General features: G+C 44.3%; 2 protein-coding genes across 2 annotated transcripts; both read left to right on the top strand.

Moving 5' to 3' along the window:
* Window positions 1–4616: 4616 nt before the first annotated feature.
* Window positions 4617–7566, top strand: LOC133457001 (uncharacterized). Its single transcript, XM_061735800.1, has one exon. It carries the CDS (start codon window positions 4632–4634, stop codon window positions 7527–7529), a length of 2898 nt encoding a protein of 965 aa, XP_061591784.1. The 5' UTR covers window positions 4617–4631; the 3' UTR covers window positions 7530–7566.
* A 736-nt stretch (window positions 7567–8302) lies between these two features.
* Window positions 8303–22529, top strand: asb7 (ankyrin repeat and SOCS box containing 7). Its single transcript, XM_061735931.1, has 5 exons — window positions 8303–8522; window positions 10254–10318; window positions 12666–12877; window positions 14964–15569; window positions 21611–22529. The coding sequence occupies exons 2-5, from the start codon at window positions 10281–10283 to the stop codon at window positions 21748–21750; spliced, it is 996 nt and encodes a 331-aa protein (XP_061591915.1). The 5' UTR covers window positions 8303–8522; window positions 10254–10280; the 3' UTR covers window positions 21751–22529.
* Window positions 22530–22616: the final 87 nt, after the last annotated feature.

Genomic DNA, 22616 nt, shown 5'->3' on the forward strand with positions numbered 1-22616 from the left:
AAGATACAACATCATTCCAAAAGTTTTTAGAGATATCACAAGTACTCCGTCTCCTTCCTACATGTTATTCATTATTTTTTACAGCAACCACACCAGACCTCCTACCGGTACAACACTGGTGGCCGGGGGAAAAGTCCAGTATTTAGTATACATTCAATTCCATTTCAATTCAATTTTATTTGTATAGCGTCTATTACAACAGAAGTTGTCTCTAGGATCTTTCCAGAGACCCAGAACATAAACCCCCGAGCAATTATTACTTAAACAGGGGCAAGGAAAAACTCCCCTTTAGGAGGGAAGAAACCTGGACCAGGACCTGGATCATAAGGGGGTAGAAACCTGGACCAGGACCTGGATCATAAGGGGGTAGAAACCTGGACCAGGACCTGGATCATAAGGGGGTAGAAACCTGGACCAGGACCTGGATCATAAGGGGGAAGAAACCTGGACCAGGACCTGGATCATAAGGGGGTAGAAACCTGGACCAGGACCTGGATCATAAGGGGGTAGAAACCTGGACCAGGACCTGGATCATAAGGGGGTAGAAACCTGGACCAGGACCTGGATCATAAGGGGGAAGAAACCTGGACCATAAGGGGAAACCTCATGGGCCAGTATTCACCAGAGGCTGGAGGGGGAGAGGGGGAGAGGGGGACATGTGGGGGACATGTGGGGGACATGTGGACATCAGTGAGGACTTCACCTGGACACTGACCACAGTTCAGCCGGTCATCACACCTCAAAAACAGCTGAACTTTCTGAAGAGGCTGAAGAATCAGAATCAGAATCATGTTTATTTGGCCAAGTCAGGTCAGACAAGACATGGAATTTCAGTGTTGATTACTCTGAGACTCTATGAGTGGTGAGAGTTCATCAGAGCAACAGCTTGGAGGAAGAAACTGTCTCTGAGTCTGAAGGTTTTGTCTACAGTACAGAGGTACAGAAGTTTGGTACCTTTTTTGGATCCTCAGCAGCTTCTACAGCTGCACACTTGAGAGCGTCCTGAGCGGCTGCATCACTGCGTGGCACGGCATCAGTACTGCTCTGAACCGCAGACTTCTCCAGGATTCCCTTACTTACTCCACTGTCCTCCCAGCAGAGCATCTACAACAAGCACAGAGTTCACAGAGCCTCCCCCATCCTCAAGAACCCATCCCACCCCCAGCATGGACCCTCTACCCTCAGGCTGCGGGGACAGATGTGCCAAATACAGAACTACGGAGAATAGATGGTCTGCATTGACATCACTCCCCCACTGGACCAGCCACCTTACTGCACTGAGTGGTAAAACATCAGCAAAAACAGCTGCAACTAGTGGAGAAGACGGGATAACAGCTGATTATGGGCTTAAATTAGCGTCAGTTGGACTTGACAGTGACCCGTACAGTTTCCCCATGAACCAGTGGTCGATGGACATTAATATTTGGTACAGTTACCCCAAGAACCAGTGGTCCATGGACATTAGTATTTGGTACAGTTACCAAGAACCAGTGGTCCATGGACATTAATATTTGGTACAGTTACCAAGAACCAGTGGTCCATGAACATTAATATTTGGTACAGTTACCAAGAACCAGTGGTCCATGGACATTAGTATTTGGTACAGTTACCCCAAGAACCAGTGATCCATGGACATTAGTATTTGGTACAGTTACCAAGAACCAGTGGTCCATGGACATTAATATTTGGTACAGTTACCAAGAACCAGTGGTTCATGGACATTAATATTTGGTACAGTTACCAAGAACCAGTGGTCCATGAACATTAATATTTGGTACAGTTACCAAGAACCAGTGGTCCATGGACATTAATATTCGGTACAGTTACCAAGAACCAGTGGTCCATGGACTTAATGTTTGGCCACGAATCCAGTTTCCTTATATTTATATATTTAATTTCTACACCGGTAAATACACGAAGCAAAGCTTGAAGGCTTACAAAAGTCTTGACGCTTGGTCCGACTTCAAGGCAGGATTTGTTGGTGAAATTAAAGTGATGAGGACACCGAACTTTATGATTTGACTGTTTAACGTTAGCTACCCAAAAATCCAACATTACCTGATACAAAATGGGAACCACAAATCCACGTTTCGGTGTCTGGAATCCAGTTGTTTCTGTGAATTGCAGCGATCCATTTGTCTCTCTTAAGCTTATTTTTCAGCAGTCTGTAAAACGATAACTCCGATTTCTTGCTAAATCTATGAGTACAGTCGATCCCACAACAACTCTTTCCCATTTTGGATGTTTTACTAGTTGCTCAAACTGAAAGTTTACGCTGCCACTCAGTCTTTCTGCCACTCAGTCTTCCTGTCACTTAAGAAAACTCATATATCCTATCTCAAAAAATTTGAATATTCTGGGAATCTTAATCTTAAACTTTAAGCCATAATCAGCAATATTAAAATAGTTTAATTGCATTACAGAAAATAAAGAACTTTATCACAATATTCTAATTTTCTGAGACCTTTTGGTCCTGAGCTTTTAGTTAAAATTGTATAAAATTATATATATATATATATATAAAATTATATACTCATCATCTCACTCACTCATCTTCTCCCGCTTCATCCGTTCCCGGGTCGCGGGGGCAGCAGCCTCAGCAGGGATGCCCAGACTTCCCTCACCCCAGACACTTCCTCCAGCTCTTCCGGGGGGAGTCCGAGGCGTTCCCAGGCCAGCCGAGAGACATAGTCTCTCCAGCGTGTCCTGGGTCTTCCCCGGGGTCTCCTCCCGGTGGGACATGCCTGGAACACCTCCCTAGGGAGGCGTCCAGGAGGCATCCGGTACAGATGCCCAAGCCACCTCAGCTGACTCCTCTCAATGTGAAGGAGCAGCGGCTCGACTCCGAGCTCCTCCCGGGTGACCGAACTCCTCACCCTATCTCTAAGGGAGCGTCCAGCCACCCTGCGGAGGAAACTCATCTCGGCCGCTTGTATCCGCGATCTTGTCCTTTCGGTCACTACCCAAAGTTCATGACCATAGGTGAGGGTAGGGGCGTAGATTGACCGGTAAATCGAGAGCTTCGCCTTTCGACTCAGCTCCCTCTTCACCACGACGGTCCGGTACATCGACCGCATAACTGCGGACGCTGCACCGATCCGTCTGTCAATCTCACGCTCCATTGTTCCCTCACTCGTGAACAAGATCCCGAGATACTTGAACTCCCTCCACCTGAGGCAGGACTTCTCCACCCACCCGGAGAAGGCATGCCACCCTTTTCCGATGGAGAACCATGGCCTTGGTCTTGGAGGTGCTGATTCTCATCCCTGCCGCGTCGCACTCGGCCGCAAACCGCCCCAGCACATGCTGGAGGTCCCGGTCTGACGAAGCCAACAGGACAACATCATCTGCAAAAAGCAGAGATGAAATCCTGAGGTCCCCAAACCGGATCCCCTCCGGCCCCTGGCTGTGCCTAGAAATCCTGTCCATAAAAATTATGAACAGGACCGGTGACAAAGGGCAGCGATGCCGGAGTCCAACATGCACTGGGAACAAGTCTGACTTACTGCTGGCAATGCGAACCAGACTCCTGCTTCGATCATACAGAGACCGGACAGCCCTTAATAGAGGGCCCCGGACTCCATACTCACTCAGCACCCCCCACAGAATGGCACGAGGGACACGGTCAAATGCCTTCTCCAGATCCACAAAACACATGTAGACTGGTTAGGCAAATTCCCACGAACCCTCGAGCACCCTGCGGAGGGTATAGAGCTGGTCCAGTGTTCCACGACCGGGACGAAAACCGCATTGTTCCTCCTGAATCCGAGGTTCGACTATCGGCCGTAATCTCCTCTCCAGTACCCTGGAGTAGACTTTCCTGGGGAGGCTGAGAAGTGTGATCCCCCTGTAGTTGGAACACACTCTCCGGTCCCCCTTTTTAAACAGAGGGACCACCACCCCGGTTTGCCACTCCAGCGGTACTGTCCCCTTCCTCCATGCGATGTCGCAGAGGCGTGTCAACCAAGACAGCCCTACGACATCCAGAGACTTGAGGTACTCAGGGCGAATCTCATCCACCCCCGGTGCCCTGCCACCGAGGAGCTTATGAACCACCTCGGTGACCTCGGCTTGGGTGATGGATGAGCACGCCCCAGAGTCCCCACTCTCCGCTTCCTCAGTGGAAGGCATGTCAGTCGGGTTGAGGAGATCCTCGAAGTATTCCTTCCACCGTCCGACAATGTCCCCAGTCGAGGTCAACAAATTGTATATATATATATATATATATATATATAATTTTATACAATTTTAACTAAAAACTCAGGACCAAAAGGTCTCAGAAAATTAGAATATTGTGATAAAGTTCTTTATTTTCTGTAATGCAATTAAACTATTTTAATATTGCTGATTATGGTTTACAGTTTAAGATTAAGATTCCCAGAATATTCTAATCTTTTAAGATAGGATATTTGAGTCCTGGTGAGACGCAGGAGGAGCCCGGACAGGAGACACCCCACAGTTCCCAGTCCCTCCACGTACCACAGCCTCCCAAGCCAAGCGGAGTAGTTCCACAGCAGCGGATTAAGTGGCCCCCAGCAAGCAGACGGAGTGAGTGGCTGCAGTTTGACGAGGACGTGTCCAACATCATTCGAGCCATAGCCAAAGGGGATGCTGACAGCAGACTCCTAGCAATGACCACCATCATTGTGAGTTATGGCTCCGAAAGGTTTGGCCAGATGGAGAAGAGCAACACCAAGCCCAATGCCTACACCATGAACCGCAGGGCCGCCAAGATACATCAGCTGCGACAGGAGCTCAGAACCCTCAAGAAGCAGTTCAAGTGCGCTGCTGAAGAGGAGAAGCAACCATTGGCAGAACTGCGCAACATCCTGTGGAAGAAGCTGACAACCCTCCGCAGAGCAGAGTGGCACAGGAGGCGGGGAAGAGAGAGAGCGAGGAAGCGAGCGGCCTTCATTGCCAACCCCTTCCGGTTCACAAAACAACTGCTTGGGGACAAGCGCAGTGGCCGACTCGAGTGCTCAAAGGAGGAAGTGAATCGCTTCCTCGAAAACACCTTGAGCGACCCACTGAGAGAAGAAGATCTGGGACCCAACAAAGCTCTTATCAGCCCTGCCCTACCAACAGCAGAGTTCAAGCTGACAGAGCCTAGCCTAAAGGAAGTTGAAGAGGTGGTCAAGGCAGCCCGTTCAGCATCTTCCCCAGGCCCAAGTGGTGTACCCTACCTTGTCTACAAGCGCTGTCCAGAGCTCCTCCGGCACCTGTGGAAGACTTTGAAGGTAATCTGGCGAAGGGGAAAAGTGGCCGACCAGTGGAGGTGTGCAGAGGGGGTTTGGATTCCCAAGGAGGAGGACTCGAAAAACATCAACCAGTTTCGGACAATCTCACTATTGAGTGTGGAAGGGAAGGTGTTCTTCAGCATCATCTCCAGAAGACTGACTGAGTTTCTCCTCAAGAACAACTACATCGACACCTCAGTGCAGAAGGGTGGGATTCCTGGAGCTCCCGGCTGCTTAGAGCACACTGGTGTAGTTACACAACTCATCAGAGAGGCCCGTGAGAACAGAGGCGACCTAGCTGTGTTGTGGTTGGACCTGACTAACGCCTACGGGTCCATCCCACACAAACTAGTTGAGCTCACATTACACCTCCACCATGTTCCCAGCAAGATCAAAGACCTGATCCTGGATTATTACAACAATTTCAGGCTCAGGTTCACTTCAGGGTCAGTAACATCAGACTGGCACCGCCTCGGGAAAGGAATAATAACAGGGTGTACCATCTCCGTTACCCTTTTCGCACTGGCGATGAACACGTTGGTCAAGGCAGCTGAGGTGGAATGCAGAGGGCCTCTATCCAGATCAGGTGTTCGTCAGCCCCCAATAAGAGCCTACATGGATGATCTTACCATCACAACTACATCAGTGCCAGGGAGTAGGTGGATCTTGCAAGGACTGGAGAGACTCATCACTTGGGCTAGAATGAGTTTCAAGCCCTCCAAGTCAAGGTCCATGGTACTGAAGAGGGGGAAGGTGATTGACAAGTTCCGGTTCTCAATCTCAGGAACTGCAATCCCAACCATCACGGAGCAACCAGTCAAGAGCTTGGGGAAACTCTTTGACTCCAGCTTAAGAGACTCCGCTGCCATCCAGAAGTCAGGCGAAGACCTTGGAACGTGGCTCACCAAGGTGGACAAGTCCGGCCTGCCAGGCAGATTTAAAGCCTGGATCTACCAGCACTCCATCCTGCCAAGAGTCCTGTGGCCTCTCCTCATCTATGCAGTCCCAGTATCAACTGTGGAATCCCTCGAAAGGAAGATCAGCAGCTTTCTCCGGAAGTGGCTAGGCCTTCCACGCAGCCTCAACAGCGCTGCCCTGTACGGGTCTAGCAACACCCTGCAGCTACCTTTCAGTGGGCTCACTGAGGAATTTAAGGTAGCACGCACCAGAGAAGCCCTACAGTACAGGGATTCCAGGGACTGCAAGGTAGCATCAGCTGGGATTGAAGTGAGGACAGGTAGGAAGTGGAGGGCTGAGAAGGCAGTGGAGGTGGCAGAGTCTCGCCTAAGGCAGAAGGCACTGGTGGGGGTCTTGGCAACGGGAAGAGCAGGCTTGGGCTACTTCCCAAAGTCCCAAGTCAGCCAGGCCCGAGGCAAGGAGAGGCACCATCTACTCCAGGAAGAGGTCCGAGCAGGCGTGGAGGAAGAGCGAGTGAGCAGGGCGGTGGGACTCCGGCAGCAGGGAGCATGGACAAGGTGGGAGAGCACGTTACAGCGCAAAGTCACCTGGTCCAACATCATGCAGGCAGACTTCTATCGGGTTCGGTTCCTTGTGCAGGCAGTGTACGATGCTCTCCCAAGTCCAGCAAACCTCCATGTGTGGGGGAAGAGCGAGACACCTTTCTGCCCCCTTTGCTCCGGAAGAGGCTCCCTAGAACACCTCCTCAGCAGCTGTCCAAGGGCCCTGGCCGATGGCCGCTATCGATGGCGCCACGATCAGGTGCTCAAAGCAGTGGCAGAGAGCATAGCCTCAGCTATCAGCACCAGCAAACACCATGCTCCAAAGAAGGCAATCCCCTTTGTGAAAGCTGGAGAGAGACCCGTGAAAGGCCCACAGACAGCATCAGGACTCCTGCATACAGCCCCTGATTGGCAGCTGCATGTCGACCTCGGGAAACAGCTGAGGTTCCCCCAGCACATTGCTACAACATCTCTCCGGCCAGACATGATCATCACCTCCGAGGATTCAAAACACCTGATCATGCTGGAGCTGACAGTGCCCTGGGAAGAGCGGATCGAGGAAGCCAACGAGAGGAAACGTGCAAAATACCAGGAGTTGGTGGAGGAGTGTAGGGGCAGGGGCTGGAGAACATACTATGAGCCCATAGAAGTCGGCTGTCGAGGCTTCGCGGGACGCTCGCTCTGCAAAGCCCTAGGTCGCTTGGGCATTACAGGAGCAGCAAAGAAGAGGGCCATTAAATCCGCAAGTGAGGCTGCAGAGAAAGCCACAAGGTGGTTGTGGCTAAAGAGGGCAGATCCGTGGGTTGCTGCTGGGACGCAAGCCGGGAGCTGATCACCCCCGGCTGGGTCACCTAGGAGAGGGTGTCTGATGTTGCGAGACCCGAAACACCCGATGACCCTAGGATACATCACTGAAGATGCGTCCCAGTGCATCCAGGAGATGTTTCTTTGAAGAGTTTTCTCAAGCTGTAAACCATGATCAGCAATATTAAAATAATAAAAGGCTTGCAATATTTCAGTTGATTTGAAATGAATCCAGAATGTATGACATTTTTGTTTTTGTAATTGCATTACAGAAAATCACAATATTCAAATTTTCTGAGACAGTCCTGTATATATATATATATATATATATATATATATATATATATATATATATATATATATATATATATATATATATATATATATATATATATATGTATATATATGTATATATGTATATATGTATATATGTATATATATATATATATATATATATATATATATATATATATATATGTATATATATATATATATATATATATATATATATATATATATATATATATATATATATATATATATATATATATATATATATATATATATATATATATATATATATATATACAAAAAATTATATAGCCTATATTTTTTTTGTATTGAAATTGAAAGGGCCAATAAACTAAACTAAACTAATGTATTTGTGGAAGGTTGTGCTTGCAGTGATTGCAGTGATTCCTATTTCTGTTCGTGTGCGCCTGCGCGGGTTTGTATTTATTTGAAGGTGGCGGAAACGATGCTTTTATTTTGAAAAGGTGACTTTAGAAACTGTATTGTTTTTCCTGTTGAGGTCACTGTTTTATGTTTGATTGATATTCTGGAGTTGGAAACGAATACGAGCCTCAAAATGACCCACAATGGTTCCGAGGAAAGTGTTCAGAAACATTAAACTTTTCTCTTTAATGTCATAAGTGAGTGGAAGGCGACAGAAACATGCAACTTTAAAACTCCAGTCTCCCCTGGAAGCTGATTGGCTAAGCGTCCGCTCCGCGTCTCTCAAGTAAGTCTTTGTTTTACCGTCCCAGAGATGCTCTTTCGTCCGTGAATATACAGCAGGTTTTACATCGACGTTACAGTGAATGCATGGACGGGTATTTGCTCCTTACTCTCCGAAGCGCGAGGACTTGAAACGGGAGGAAACAGGAGGAATGGGGCGAGCTAAGGCCAGTGAGTGTGTTAGCCCCCGGGCTAACCAGGGTCCGCTCACACTTCAGTCAATTTAAACCTGACCACCTGAAATCAAGCGTTTCTTCATAAACCTCGCCTTCATTCCTTTTCCCTGTGGTTGTGAAGTGTATAGTGATCAGTTCGGGTGTGTGTGAGCCTCTGTTATTGCTCTCTGTGCTGGGTTTGTGGGTGTTTGAGAGCAGAGCTGCTGCTGGTCTTTGTTTACCTGTCACTGGCTTTATTCACCAAGTTACAAAATAAAATACCACATTAAAAACCCCACAGTGTTAAGGGTTATCTGTTTGGGGTTCATTGTGAAGTATTCCTTATTTGGTTTTAACAATAGATACCTTGACATTTTTTAAGTTTGCATGTTATACCTCTCAAAAGTTTAACATTTCACATTTTAGTTTAGTTTATTGGTCCTTTCAATTTCCACAACACAAATAACCCAAAGTACAGGTGTAAATCGTCAGTGTAATACAAAAAAAATATATATAACATTTTTTGGTATACATACATATATATTTTAATTACATCTTCTTTTGTATTTATCTCTCTATCTTTATTATTTTTTTATTATAGAGGTCTCGGAACTTGGTGTAAAAGCACAAAATAAAAACAAAATGAAATACAAAATAAAAACCCGACAGTGTTAAGTGTTATCTGTTTGTGGTCAATTGTGAAGTATTAGTTATTTGATTTGAAGATTATATTTCGAACATGCATGATAAAAAAGCGTACAAAAAAGAGAAAAAACAGAATACAAATATATATATATATTTATATATATATATGTGTGTGTGTGTGTGTGTGTGTGTGTGTGTGTGTGTGTGTGTGTGTGTGTGTATATATATATTATATGTGTGTGTGTGTGTATATATGCATGTATATGTGTATATACCGGTGTGTGTGTGTGTGTGTGTATATATATATATATATATATATATATATATATATATATATATAATATATATAATATGTGTACAGCACTTCATATAATAATAGTTCACGGATCCACCAACATGCTCGAAACGGAGTAGGATTGAAGAAAACACTTATCGAGTCCTACCCCTGAATCTACATACATTCTTACATCTGACATTCTTACATATAACAAGACGAGTTTCAATAACGGTTCTATACGCTGATATAATACTCAATTATATGTATATATAAATATAGTCAAAATCAAAACAAATCAAGGAAAACAAAACAAACGCCCAGCATTAAGTTGTGCTACTGTATGTATGTATGTATGTAATAGAAGTAATTATAATGCATAGTATCACATTATCATTACTTTACTATAATATAATGGAGAACAATAGACAGCAATGGTACAACAATATACTTGAATAACTATAGAAGAGTTTTGGTTTTGGCAATAGATAGTTTGACATTTTTTTTAAGTGTGTGAGTGTGTGTGTGTGTGTGTGTGTGTGTGTGTGTGTGTGTGTGTGTGTGTGTGTGTGTGTGTGTGTGTGTGTGTGTGTGTGTGTGTGTGTGTGTGTGTGTGTGTTCTATTGAGGTATTAATATTCTCCGTCTTGATGATTTTGCAGTAGCAACTCTGCAGGCGCAGCTGCGATATGACTAAGAGAAGCCCATCTCTTCAGCTGGTCAAAAGGTACATCTTGCTTTTGAATATTTCTACTTTAAAGTCTTTTACCTGTGTTGCAAATATTTAAAAAGAAGTTGACAATTAATCACAAGACTGCAGCAAATATAAAACATGTTTGAAATATCTTGACGGGGTCTGAAATGAGGGTTCCCTGGGTTAAAGGCTTTCATTATTTGACATGTGAAAAAGTTTCCTGCGCATGAACAATTTCAACAAAGCATCCTCGAATGAATAACTAGAGCAGCTGTTTGAAGGAAGGTATGCTGCACTTTGTTGTAGTTTGACTAGAGAGTGTCACAGAAATTGAATTAAGGCCTCTGGATATTTAGTTAACTTGTGAAAATGCAGAAGCATTTAAAAGACCAAGCATCCCAGTGAGTGGGAAACTGCCAAGGAGACATCAGCTATGATGTTAAAGAAGCCGTTGTCTTTAACAATCGGAGACCATTACCAAGCATTTAGAGACCATCATTCTACTGTGACAAAGATTATTCACATAAGTAAGGGATAATGCCCAATGAGGTGTCCATTAACATAAATATATGGACGACGCCTCCGCGAAGTCCATATATTTATGTTAATGTCACCTGGAAGGGCATTATCCCGCTTATACCACGGTCACCTACCAAAAAACATAAATATTAATTCATGCTTTAATGTGTTTTCAGTCAATCATTAGTTTTATAACAAGCCACAGCTGAGCGACTATTTAATCTCTCGTCTGCAGCCGTTGGAACCTGGTAAGTTACAAGGTTTTTTAACAAGCCATAACTCGGTTTCCTTGGTAACGGGAGATATTCTAGTCCGCTCACCTCCGCTGGGCTAGTTTCTTTTCTCTCCTCTTCTGCATCCCAGTCATCAAAATGGTTAGATTCACCAAATAAATTGAAAGAAATTACAAAATCACTCATGTCGCCGACAATAGGACGATATGTTGAAGAATTAGGATGCTAAATTTCCAGTGAGCCGTCGACAAAGTCCAGACCTCAGTCTGATCCAAATGCCGTGGTGGGAGAGCATGACAGTTGAGCGTCATCAAATGTCTGTAAACTCCACGAAAGAAAAGTGGACCATAGTTCTGTGAGAGAAAGATGAAGTCAGAAAGAACTCCATCATTCCAGATTAATGCCACCAAAGATGAGCGTCCATGTTACTGAATCACGGGGCATACTTAGTTTTGTACATGCTGTTAAAGAGCCGATGGTGAAGACTGATTGATTTCTTTATTTTAAAAATGAACCGGCAACTCTGTGAGTACGACGGAGTATTAGGGCCAAACTAAGACAAAAAAAAAGGGAAATTACGTACATAATAATATGAGAATAAAGTCATAATAATATGAGAATAAAGTCGTAAAATTACGAGAATAAAGTCATAATTTTGCGAGAATAAAGTCGTGATATTACGAGAATAAAGTCGTAATATTACGAGAATAAAGTCATAATGTTGCGAGAATAAAGTCGTAATTTATGAGAATTCTAACAGGAAGAGCACATGCGTCTTTTGTGGAAGAGGAGCTGTCTGGTATAGTATAGTATAGTATAGTATAGTATAGTATAGTATAGTATAGTATAGTAGCGGTGGTTCCATCTGCTTCCATTCAAAGAGGTTTTGTTGTTTCTCAGGAAACAATGAGGATGATCATAAAGATTTTCCTCTTCCACAAAAGACGCAATTTCTTCCAAGTCTGTGTGGTTCCTTCTTCCAAATAGATGCAGTCGTTTGCACAATCGTTTTAAAGTCCTTATACTGATAATAATTTGATGCTGATGTGCCAAAAGATTAAGTATTTCCTTATTTGTGAAACCGATACCGAAATATAACTTCAGAAGATGCTCAATATTCCTCATTTTAACACAGGGAGAAGAAGCTCTTCCTGTTAGAGTTCTCATAAAGTACAACTTTATTCTCGTAATATTGCAACTTTATTCTCGTAATATTGCAACTTTATTCTCGTAATATTGCGACTTTATTCTCGTAATATAACTACTTTATTCTCTTAATTTTACGACTTTATTCTCGTAATTTTACGACTTTATTCTCGTAATATTACGACTTTATTCTCGTAGTTTTACGACTTTATTCTCTTAATTTTACGACTTTATTCTCGTGATCTTACAACTTCTCGTAATTTTACAACTTTATTCTCGTAATTCCTAATTTTTTTTTTGTCTTAGTTTGGCCCTAATACTCTGTCGTAGTGTGAGTAATGCCTTTAGGCGTTAAATATTTTAGTATTTCCTCATCATGTTCAGGTCCTCTGCTCTAAGTAAAGTGTATGGAGTGTTTAGTGTGTGTTTTCCCCAGACCTGAGGGGGTAGAGATGACCGTTAACTGTCGTTAACCCTGCCAGGATGCTGAACCACCACTGCAGAGGGAACCCAGAGCTCCACGAGGAGCTCCAGATCCAGGCTGCGGTGGCGGCGGGAGACGTCTGCACGGTCAGGAAGATGCTGGAGCGAGGATACTCCCCCAAGATCCGCGACGCCAACGGCTGGACGCTGCTCCACTTCTCTGCTGCCAAAGGAAAAGAGCGGTGTGTCCGGGTGTTTCTGGAGCACGGAGGTCAGGGTTTTTGCTTGATTCGTTGTTGTTCGTTTTAGCCGAGCACTAGAGGGCATTAATGTCCACGTCTTGGTTCAGGTCTGTTCACTTAACCCTCCTGTGTCCTCGGGTCACAATGACCTGCCACTGTGTTAAACGATATTTTTTTAACTTGAAATGTAACTTCCCCAGCTAGGGCAAGTAAGAGGAAGAGATGTGAGTTCTGCCCTCAAAAGAAGGACTACACTGTGTGCTGCAGATGTAATAAATATCTGCAAAGGCTGCGCACTTGCATACTGCCCTATATGTGCTAATTAGTTGAATGGGATGTTATATTTCATATTATACATTGTCAAAAATTGTTCACTGGAGAAAAAAAAAAGAAACTGAGTCATTGGGATGAATAAAAATGCATTCAAAACTCTTTTGCACATTTCTTTCTTTACCTATAGAAATAAAGAAGATGAAAAAGAGGGAAAACTTAATCATTCACACATTTTGTGATGAATGACAAGTTGTTTCTTCAAGCAAGATGAAATTTGGTGTTTAAAAATAAATTAAGCTGCTTATAATGGGGGTTTACTGAAGACCGGTCATTTTGACCCTGAGGACACGGGGTGTATTCAGAAAATGAGGACAACAGGAGGGTTAAGGCTGTATCTACTCCAGAGCTGGGCAGTCCTGGTCCTCCAGGGGCGCTGTCCTGCAGGTTTTGGATGTTTCCCTGCTTCATTCCACCAGTGACTGTGTCATTAACACACTTGTGCAGACCTTAATGACAAGCTGATGATGATTAATAAGAATCAGGTGTGTTAAAGCAGGGAAACATCCAAGGCCCCGTTTACACGGAGCAAAAACACTGGTGTTTTCAAGCGTTTGGGCCGTTCGTTTACACGAAAATGAAACTCAAAGTCACCAAAAACCATCGTTTCTGAAAACTCCGGCCAAAGTGGAGATTTGCAAAACCTCCGTCTTCACGTTTGCTTGTAAACGGAGGGTGGATCTGGTCGTTCCTTATCACCCGTCTAGATCCCTTTTTAATTCTCTCCTCAGCACCAGGTTTATGAACTTCTGCACCTCAGAGTTGGATCATGAAACAGACTTTTGCTGGTGGACTAAAATGAACAAGAATCCGTCAGAGTCTCTTTCTCTGATTTCCTCCTCCTGACTCAGACGTCTGACTCCAACCCCCCGACCAATCGGTGGCCTGTAGTGTGATGATGTCAGATACAGCCAACTCAGCAGCTTAGATCCTCGGCAGAATAGTTACAGAAAAGTATCTACTCAGCACGGCTCCACCCGCCTCCACGCCTAGATAGGCTCGCCACCCGTCCCTTGAAATACGGAATTGTTCCGTAATTGGGAATTAAAAGTTCCGTATTGAACCAATACAGACATATATTATGCTCTTATTTATTTATGTCATAATATGCAGGTGAAGGTCGGAAAATTTGAATATAACTTCATTCGTAGTAAATTCAACTTAAGGTGAGATATTTCAAGCCTTTATTTGTTATAATTTTGGTGATTATGGCTCACAGTTTATGAAAACCCCAAAATAAAAAATCTCCAAAAATTAGAATATATTATGAAATTAATAAACAATTCAATTATTAAAATTATAACAAATAAAGGTTTAACATATCTTGCTTTGCCTGTAATGAGACTATGTAATATACATGTATTAGTTTCACCTTTTAAGTTGAATTATTGAAATAAACTAACTTTTACACCATATTCTTCACCTGTATCTATATTATACATCTGAGCTGATGTGGACGTACGTAGCATAGGAGGATATATCAGTTGCTAGCATGGTTGTCTGTCTGTACAGTTCAATGCTATTAAAGCACTTTAAATCAAAGCGTTTAGTTTTTTCATAGAAAATAAATACATTTCTTTGCAGTTTAGAAGTTTTGGGGATGTCCCTTTTTTTGACGCCTGTGCTTCTGAAATCGGGGCGTCCCTTATTTCTATTTCTGAAAGGTGGCAACCCTAGACCTAGAGGAGAAGCGCAAAACCGGGACGAGTCGAGGCGAGTCGGGCCGAGTAGGTACTAGTGGAAAAGCGCCATATTTCACCTTTCTTTCTGTTTGACCTCTCACAGCTGATCCGACAGTGAAGGACTTCATCGGCGGCTTCACGGCGCTTCACTACGCTGCTATGCACGGCAGGGCGCGCATCGCCCGACTCATGCTGGAGTCAGAGTTTCGTGGGGACATTATAAATGCAAAAAGCAACGACGGGTGGACACCTCTTCACGTGGCCGCGCACTACGGCCGCGACTCGTTCGTACGGCTCCTCCTGGAATTCAAGGCTGAAGTGGATCCGCTGAGCGACAAAGGGACCACCCCGCTCCAGCTGGCCATCATCCGGGAGCGCTCCAGCTGCGTGCGGATCCTGCTGGACCACAGTGCCAACATTGACATTCAGAACGGTTTCCTCCTGCGGTACGCCGTCATCAAGGGCAACCACTCGTACTGCCGTATGTTCCTGCAGAGGGGAGCGGACACCAACCTGGGTCGCCTGGAGGACGGCCAGACCCCCCTGCATCTGTCGGCCCTCAGGGACGACGTGTTGTGTGCCCAGCTGCTCTTCACGTACGGAGCTAACGCCAACACCAGGAACTATGAAGGACAGACGCCAGTAGCTGTGTCTGTTAGCATGTCTGGAATCAGCCGGCCCTGTCTGGATTTCCTGCAGGAGGTCACCAGTAAGTCACATCAACACTCGTCAAAGTGCACGTCCTGCAGCATCAGTGACTACGTTTACATGCAGTCAACATTCGGGTTACGGTCAATATTCCGGTTACTGAAACATTGGGAATAATCTGTTTCCATGCGTGAGCTAACAGGGTTATCCCTGTTTACATGGTGATTAATCATTTGGGATATCTGGATCAAACCAGCGACGCAAGGAGAACATCATGACGCAATTCCCGTCATTTCCACTTTTTCTTCCTGTATCCAAATCCAAAACAACAACAATAACAGCAGCACGGCGGATAATCGGACCCACTGGTACCGTTTTGTTTCTTGTCCCTGTAGTTCGCCTTTTTCAGCGTCTTCCAGCGGAGCTTGATCTGGTCTGGCGTTTGTACAAATGCTGCTTCGTGCAACTTTTCTCTCACCTTCTTGTAAATCTTCTATCCCGGTACTTTCTACCGTCTACAAATGCTGTTCATATCCTTCATTACATTTCTGAAGTGATTAGTCTCCTCCTGGTCTTGGTTTCTCCGTGTTTATAAGAACTTCCTGGACTCAAAAGACCAGGATTCCTTGTGAACAGAGCATGTGCAGAAAACAAATTCCTGTTCCGTTTGATGGGGATATTCTGTTTGGTGTTTACATGACCCAATATTCAGGTTTGAAAAGGAGTAACCCAGGGCTCATATTGGGGTTTTAAAAAACCAGAATATGAGCAAATTCTGGTTATTCAAAGGGGTTATTGGTGTTTACATGGCCGTGCACAACCGGGTTATTGCTAATATTCGGGTTAGAAAAGGGTTATTGATGCATGGAAACGCAGTCACTGAGATGAGAGCTCTTCAGCAGGGTTTAATCTCCTGAACCATGAGTAGAAATGTGTGAAATTGTGTTGAGTGTAGAAAAGGGACAGCCACATTAAGAAAAAGGCCCATTCTGCTTAAAATGTGAGCTCCACAGGCCACTGTTTCACATCGGTCCTGCCTGGCGTCGGGTAAATGGAGGTGTTCTGCTCCCAGAGATGTTCCTGAAACGAGCTCTGTAGGCTAACCCTTTAAAGATCCTAGGGACATTTCCTGTCTTTTCGTGTCATTTAATTTTCTAAACGTTTTGGCTGTGTTGAATGAAAATATGCCAAATTTACCAGTCAATATTCATTTTGAAAGAATTTCAGAATAATCATTATCTCAAATTAGCCTAAAATGGCTAAGCTACATCAAAACCACCAGGAAAGGGTGGCCTGCCTTCTCCGGGTGGGTGGAGAAGTCCTGCCTTCTCCGGGTGGGTGGAGAAGTCCTGCCTTCTCCGGGTGGGTGGAGAAGTCCTGCCTTCTCCGGGTGGGTGGAGAAGTCCTGCCTTCTCCGGGTGGGTGGAGAAGTCCTGCCTTCTCCGGGTGGGTGGAGAAGTCCTGCCTCAGGTGGAGGAGTTCAAGTATCTCGGACTCCAAGAAATGGTAGACCTCTTCACCTCTGGCTCTCTGTGTGTTTTATCCCATCTGTAACGATACCGAAGGCCTCTCATCATCTCATCAAGTGCAAATGAGATCAAATGTTCATCTTTGAGTGCAGAAAGATTGAGGAGGTTCTTGTTTTTCCTGGAAGTTCCAGATGTAAAAATACCACCAAGTGTTCCTATAAAACCAAACATTTATCCACCCTGAACAAGAGAATAATCCTAGGGAACATCAGCGCAGGCGGAAAGGGAAGCACTGCAGCTTTACATAATAAAGTACAACAAATACATTTGAGGTTTTCACTGGAAGTTGAGAGGAGGAACAAAAGTGTGAGGTGGGGGAACCGTGGGGGGGGGGGCACATGATCCGCAGCACAATGGCTGACGAGCAACAATGGCTGCATTCTTGCGCAGCCCCTCGGACTGTGAGATGAGACGTATCAGAGAACCCGTCATGATCCCGGCGAGCCGTCCCAGCAGATCACATGACAAGAAAGGGCTCCGACATTAATGCCGCTTTTCAGCCGCTGCGTGTGTCACTGGCCACGGTTACATGATGTTTTTTAATTGGGAATTAATTATTCCCAATTAAATATTGCGAATTAAACTATTTTCCTTCGAGTTTACATGGAAATAGTTATTCTGAATTGAGGTTTACATGGAAAACACGTTTGATGGTCTTTCTCCAATTCCTCTCCAGGTCTGGGGGTTGGGAAGGTTCTGATTGGATAGGGGGGGGACCGGAAGTTAAACTACCGGAAGAAAAACTAACTTAGCCGCTACAACTTTGAAAAGCTCACAATTTTGATGTTTCCTGTTTCCATCTGTTCTTTTAATGATTTCCAGGTCCTCCAAGCTATTTATTAAATAAATGTTCTCTGCTCTTGACCAGCGTTTACTGCTGCTGCATCTTGAAACTTTGTTTGGAAAACCAGCCCAGCGTGGACTATAAGCGTCATGGACGCATCAATAAACCTTTTAAAACCCGAATATTGGCAATAACCCGAATTTGCACGTCCATGTAAACACCAATAACCCCTTTGAATAACCAGAATTTGCTCATATTCAGGTTTTTAAAAACCCCAATATGAGCCCTGGGTTACTCCTTTTAAAACCTGAATATTGGGTCATGTAAACACCAAACGGAATATCCCCATCAAACAGAACAGGAATCTGTTTTCTGCACATGCTCTGTTCACAAGGAATCCTGGTCTTTTGAGTCCAGGAAGTTCTTATAAACACGGAGAAACCAAGACCAGGAGGAGACTAATCACTTCATAAATGTAATGAAGGATATGAACATTTCTGCATTTGTAGACGCTAGAAAGTACCGGGATAGAAGATTTACAAGAAGGTGAGAGAAAAGTTGTGCGAAGCAGCATTTGTTTTGAATTTGGATACAGGAAGAAGAAGCAGAAATGAGGGGAATTGCGTCATCACGTTCTCCGTGCGTCGCTGGTTTGATTCAGATATCCTGAATGATTAATTACCATGTAAACGGAATATTCCAAATGTTTCAGTAACCGGAATATTAGCAATAACACAAATTTTGACTGTATGTAAACGTAGTCATGGAGACAGACGGGCGAGGGAACGAGCAGCGCAGAAAGACCGGAATTAATTTAAAGAGGAATGAGTGTATGAGTGCATGATCGCGGAATTATTCTATTCTGATTTAAAATCAGAATAAACCAGCCACTTACTTCAGAATTAAGTGTAATTCGGAATGGCCATTTTCATTCGGAATTAGGTGTTTACATGGTCATTTTTAAACATTTTAAATCAGATTTAATTTTAATTCTGAATTAAAGAGGAATTAAACTTCCCATGTAAACGCACTCAGTGTTGCAAAAAAAGGAAAAGAAGCTCCACGTACAAATATGAGCGTGGTCATGGAAATGCGTGAGCTTTGAGCAGCATCAACGGTTAACTCTGGCGCACACACCAACACCTCTGCTGCCGGTTCTCGTCAGAACCCTGACTGCAGCGTTCTGGCTGAGCTGGACGTTTCATGGAGACAATCCAATAATAAAGAATTCCAATAGTCCAGTCTTGAAGTCACACGTACATGCGTCTGTTTTTCTGCGTCAGGCGCAGACAGGATGTTCCTGGTTTTCACGATATTACGAAGGTGAAAAAAAGGTTGTCCTAGAAACCTGTTTAATGTGTGAAACAAAGGACAGATTCTGGTAAAAGATAACTCCCAGGTTCCTAACTGTAGTACTAGTACCAATGGAGTACCATGTAGAGTCATCACGTAGCTGGACAACATGTCCCTGAAGCGCTCGGGTCCAAATAGAGGGTCTGCATGGACGTCACATTCCCACTGGACCAGCTCCCTTACTGGCACTGAGTGGTAAAAACAGCTGCAACTAGTGGAGAAGACGGGATAACAGCTGATTATTGGCTTAAATTAAAGGCAGTTGGACTTGACAGTGACCCGTACAGTTACCCCAAGAACCAGTGGTTCATGGACATTAATATTTGGTACAGTTACCAAGAACCAGTGGTCCATGGACATTAATATTTGGCCACCAATCCAGTTTCCTGATATTTATAGGACTGTCTCAGAAAATTAGAATATTGTGATAAAGTTCTTTATTTTCTGTAATGCAATTAAAAAAGAAATTTCATACATTCTGGATTCATTACAAATCAACTGAAATATTGCAAGCCTTTTATTATTTTAATATTGCTGATTATGGCTTACAGTTTAAGCTTTAAGTTTAAGTTTTAAGTTTAATTAAGATTCTACGCCGGGGAAATACACGAAGCAAAGCTTGAAGGCTTACAAGCTTGACGCTTGGTCCGACTTCAAGGCAGAATTTGTTGTAGAAATTAAAGTGATGAGGACACCGAACTTTATGATTTGACCGTTTAACGTTAGCTACCCAAAAATCCAACATTACCTGATACAAAATGGGAACCACAAATCCACGTTTCGGTGCCTGGAATCCAGTTGTTTCTGTGAATTCCAGCGATCCATTTGTCGCTCTTAAGCTTATTTTTCGGCAGTTTGTAAAACGACAACTCTGATTTCTTGCTAAATCTATGAGTACAGTCGATCGCACAACAACTCTTTCCCATTTTAGATGTTTTCCAGTTGCTCAAACTGAAAGTTTACGCTGACACTCAGTCTTTCTGCCACTCAGTCTTTCTGCCACTCAGTCTTTCTGCCACTCAGTCTTTCTGCCACTCAGTCTTTCTGTCACTCAGTCTTTCTGCCACTCAGTCTTTCTGCCACTCAGTCTTTCTGCCACTCAGTCTTTCTGCCACTCAGTCTTTCTGCCACTCAGTCTTTCTGTCACTCAGTCTTTCTGACACTCAGTCTTTCTGTCACTCAGTCTTTCTGACACTCAGTCTTTATTCACTCAGTCTTTCTGACACTCAGTCTTTCTGCCACTCAGTCTTTCTGACACTCAGTCTTTCTGTCACTCAGTCTCTCTGACACTCAGTCTTTCTGACACTCAGTCTTTCTGCCACTCAGTCTTTCTGCCACTCAGTCTTTCTGCCACTCAGTCTTTCTGTCACTCAGTCTTTCTGTCACTCAGTCTTTCTGTCACTCAGTCTTTCTGTCACTCAGTCTTTCTGTCACTCAGTCTTTCTGCCACTCAGTCTTTCTGCCACTCAGTCTTTCTGTCACTCAGTCTTTCTGTCACTCAGTCTTTCTGACACTCAGTCTTTCTGACACTCAGTCTTTCTGACACTCAGTCTTTCTGTCACTCAGTCTTTCTGCCACTCAGTCTTTCTGTCACTCAGTCTCTCTGACACTCAGTCTTTCTGTCACTCAGTCTTTATTCACTCAGTCTTTCTGCCACTCAGTCTTTCTGTCACTCAGTCTTTCTGCCACTCAGTCTTTCTGCCACTCAGTCTTTCTGTCACTCAGTCTTTCTGACACTCAGTCTTTCTGACACTCAGTCTTTATTCACTCAGTCTTTCTGCCACTCAGTCTTTCTGTCACTCAGTCTTTCTGCCACTCAGTCTTTCTGTCACTCAGTCTTTCTGTCACTCAGTCTTTCTGTCACTCAGTCTTTCTGTCACTCAGTCTTTCTGTCACTCAGTCTTTCTGCCACTCAGTCTTTCTGCCACTCAGTCTTTCTGCCACTCAGTCTTTCTGTCACTCAGTCTTTCTGACACTCAGTCTTTCTGACACTCAGTCTTTCTGACACTCAGTCTTTCTGCCACTCAGTCTTTCTGCCACTCAGTCTTTCTGTCACTCAGTCTCTCTGACACTCAGTCTTTCTGACACTCAGTCTTTCTGACACTCAGTCTTTCTGCCACTCAGTCTTTCTGTCACTCAGTCTTTCTGACACTCAGTCTTTCTGACACTCAGTGGGCGTAACCTGCTGTGAAGTCTCATCTGTGACGTCATGAACATTCCCTTTATACAACCACAGTCAGGTCGATCTGTCTTTAAGACACGTTTGTAGTCTGAGCAGCTGCTTACAGCACACTTTCCAGGACAGCTTGTTAAACTTGCAGTGATGTAGTGAATCACAAGGAGGTAAAATCAATGTTTGTAGGAAGCGAGGGAGGATTGCAGCAGCTCGGTAACGGCCGTTCTTGTTCAGTAATTGTTTTTCTCTTCCTCTTGCAGGACAACCTCGGACTCTACAAGACATGTGTCGAATAAAAATCCGTCATTGCATCGGCCTTCAGAGCTTGAAATTCCTGGAGGATCTTCCAATTGCAAAGGTTATGAAAGACTATTTGAAACATAAGTTTGACAGTTTGTGAAGGAGAAGCCAAGGAGCCGAGGCTCGCTGAAACTCAGACTATGCAATCATGTGCTCTTTGCTGGTGTGTTCTCGACATGGTGAAGGCATTTTAGTCCACAACCTGCAGCCCATGGTTTGTTTTTGTCCTGTTTTGTATCTTTGACCGACCCGTTTTCTCCATTAAGCTGAATTTAAACACTTTGTAGAAACAGATCTTTCGGGGGAAACGAGAAAGATCATTTGGCTGTAATTTGATGTTATCCTTCTCACATTTGCCAATGTAGTTATGTTTTTAATTCCTATAACTGTGGATGGGTGGTTGACTGTGGTCAGATCCATCAATGAACACATGTACAAGCACACGTAGACCCAGAGCAAGTGAGGAACCAAGGAAACTCCTCACGACAGAGACCGTGGAGTCACGTTTTCAGTTTTCCTGAAGCTGCTGCGTCGTTTACAGCCTTTATCCGTGGCAGAGCCTGGAGTCGTCACGGCGGGGGGGCGGCAGACGGACCTGCTCCTCACACATCTCTGCTGGGATCTCAGTTCCCACCAAACATTCAGGTCTGAGCTGCTCCTTCTGCCGATGTTTCATTGAACTACTGACCACTGAGCTTGTATGTTTCTGTTTTGTGTTATCGAGAAAAGGCTCACTTTTCTCTGTAGACTGCCTGTTTTTCTTTCTCTTTTCTGTCATCAAACTTGGCTATTGTTTGTCTACACAGCTTCAGTGAACACTGAACAAGGCTGGTCTCCAACAAGGCTGATCTAACCTGCATGAAAAATAAAAGGTCTGAGTGTGGGTTTCACAAACGTTGACTTTGTGTAGTGGAAAACCATTCAACTCCAGGAGTTACAGCACTGCCGTCACGCAGGATGGGGGCA

This window comes from Cololabis saira, chromosome 2 (genome assembly GCF_033807715.1).
Source record: "Cololabis saira isolate AMF1-May2022 chromosome 2, fColSai1.1, whole genome shotgun sequence".
NCBI classification, from domain to species: domain Eukaryota; kingdom Metazoa; phylum Chordata; class Actinopteri; order Beloniformes; family Belonidae; genus Cololabis; species Cololabis saira.

Coding starts and splice junctions, on each gene's coding strand:
- LOC133457001 (XM_061735800.1), top strand. CDS start 4,632: ATGACCACCATCATTGTGAGTTATGGCTCCGAAAGGTTTGGCCAGATG.
- asb7 (XM_061735931.1), top strand. CDS start 10,281: ATGACTAAGAGAAGCCCATCTCTTCAGCTGGTCAAAAG. Junction 10,319..12,665: donor TCTCTTCAGCTGGTCAAAAG/GTACATCTTGCT, acceptor TAACCCTGCCAG/GATGCTGAACCACCACTGCA. Junction 15,570..21,610: donor TTTCCTGCAGGAGGTCACCA/GTAAGTCACATC, acceptor TTCCTCTTGCAG/GACAACCTCGGACTCTACAA.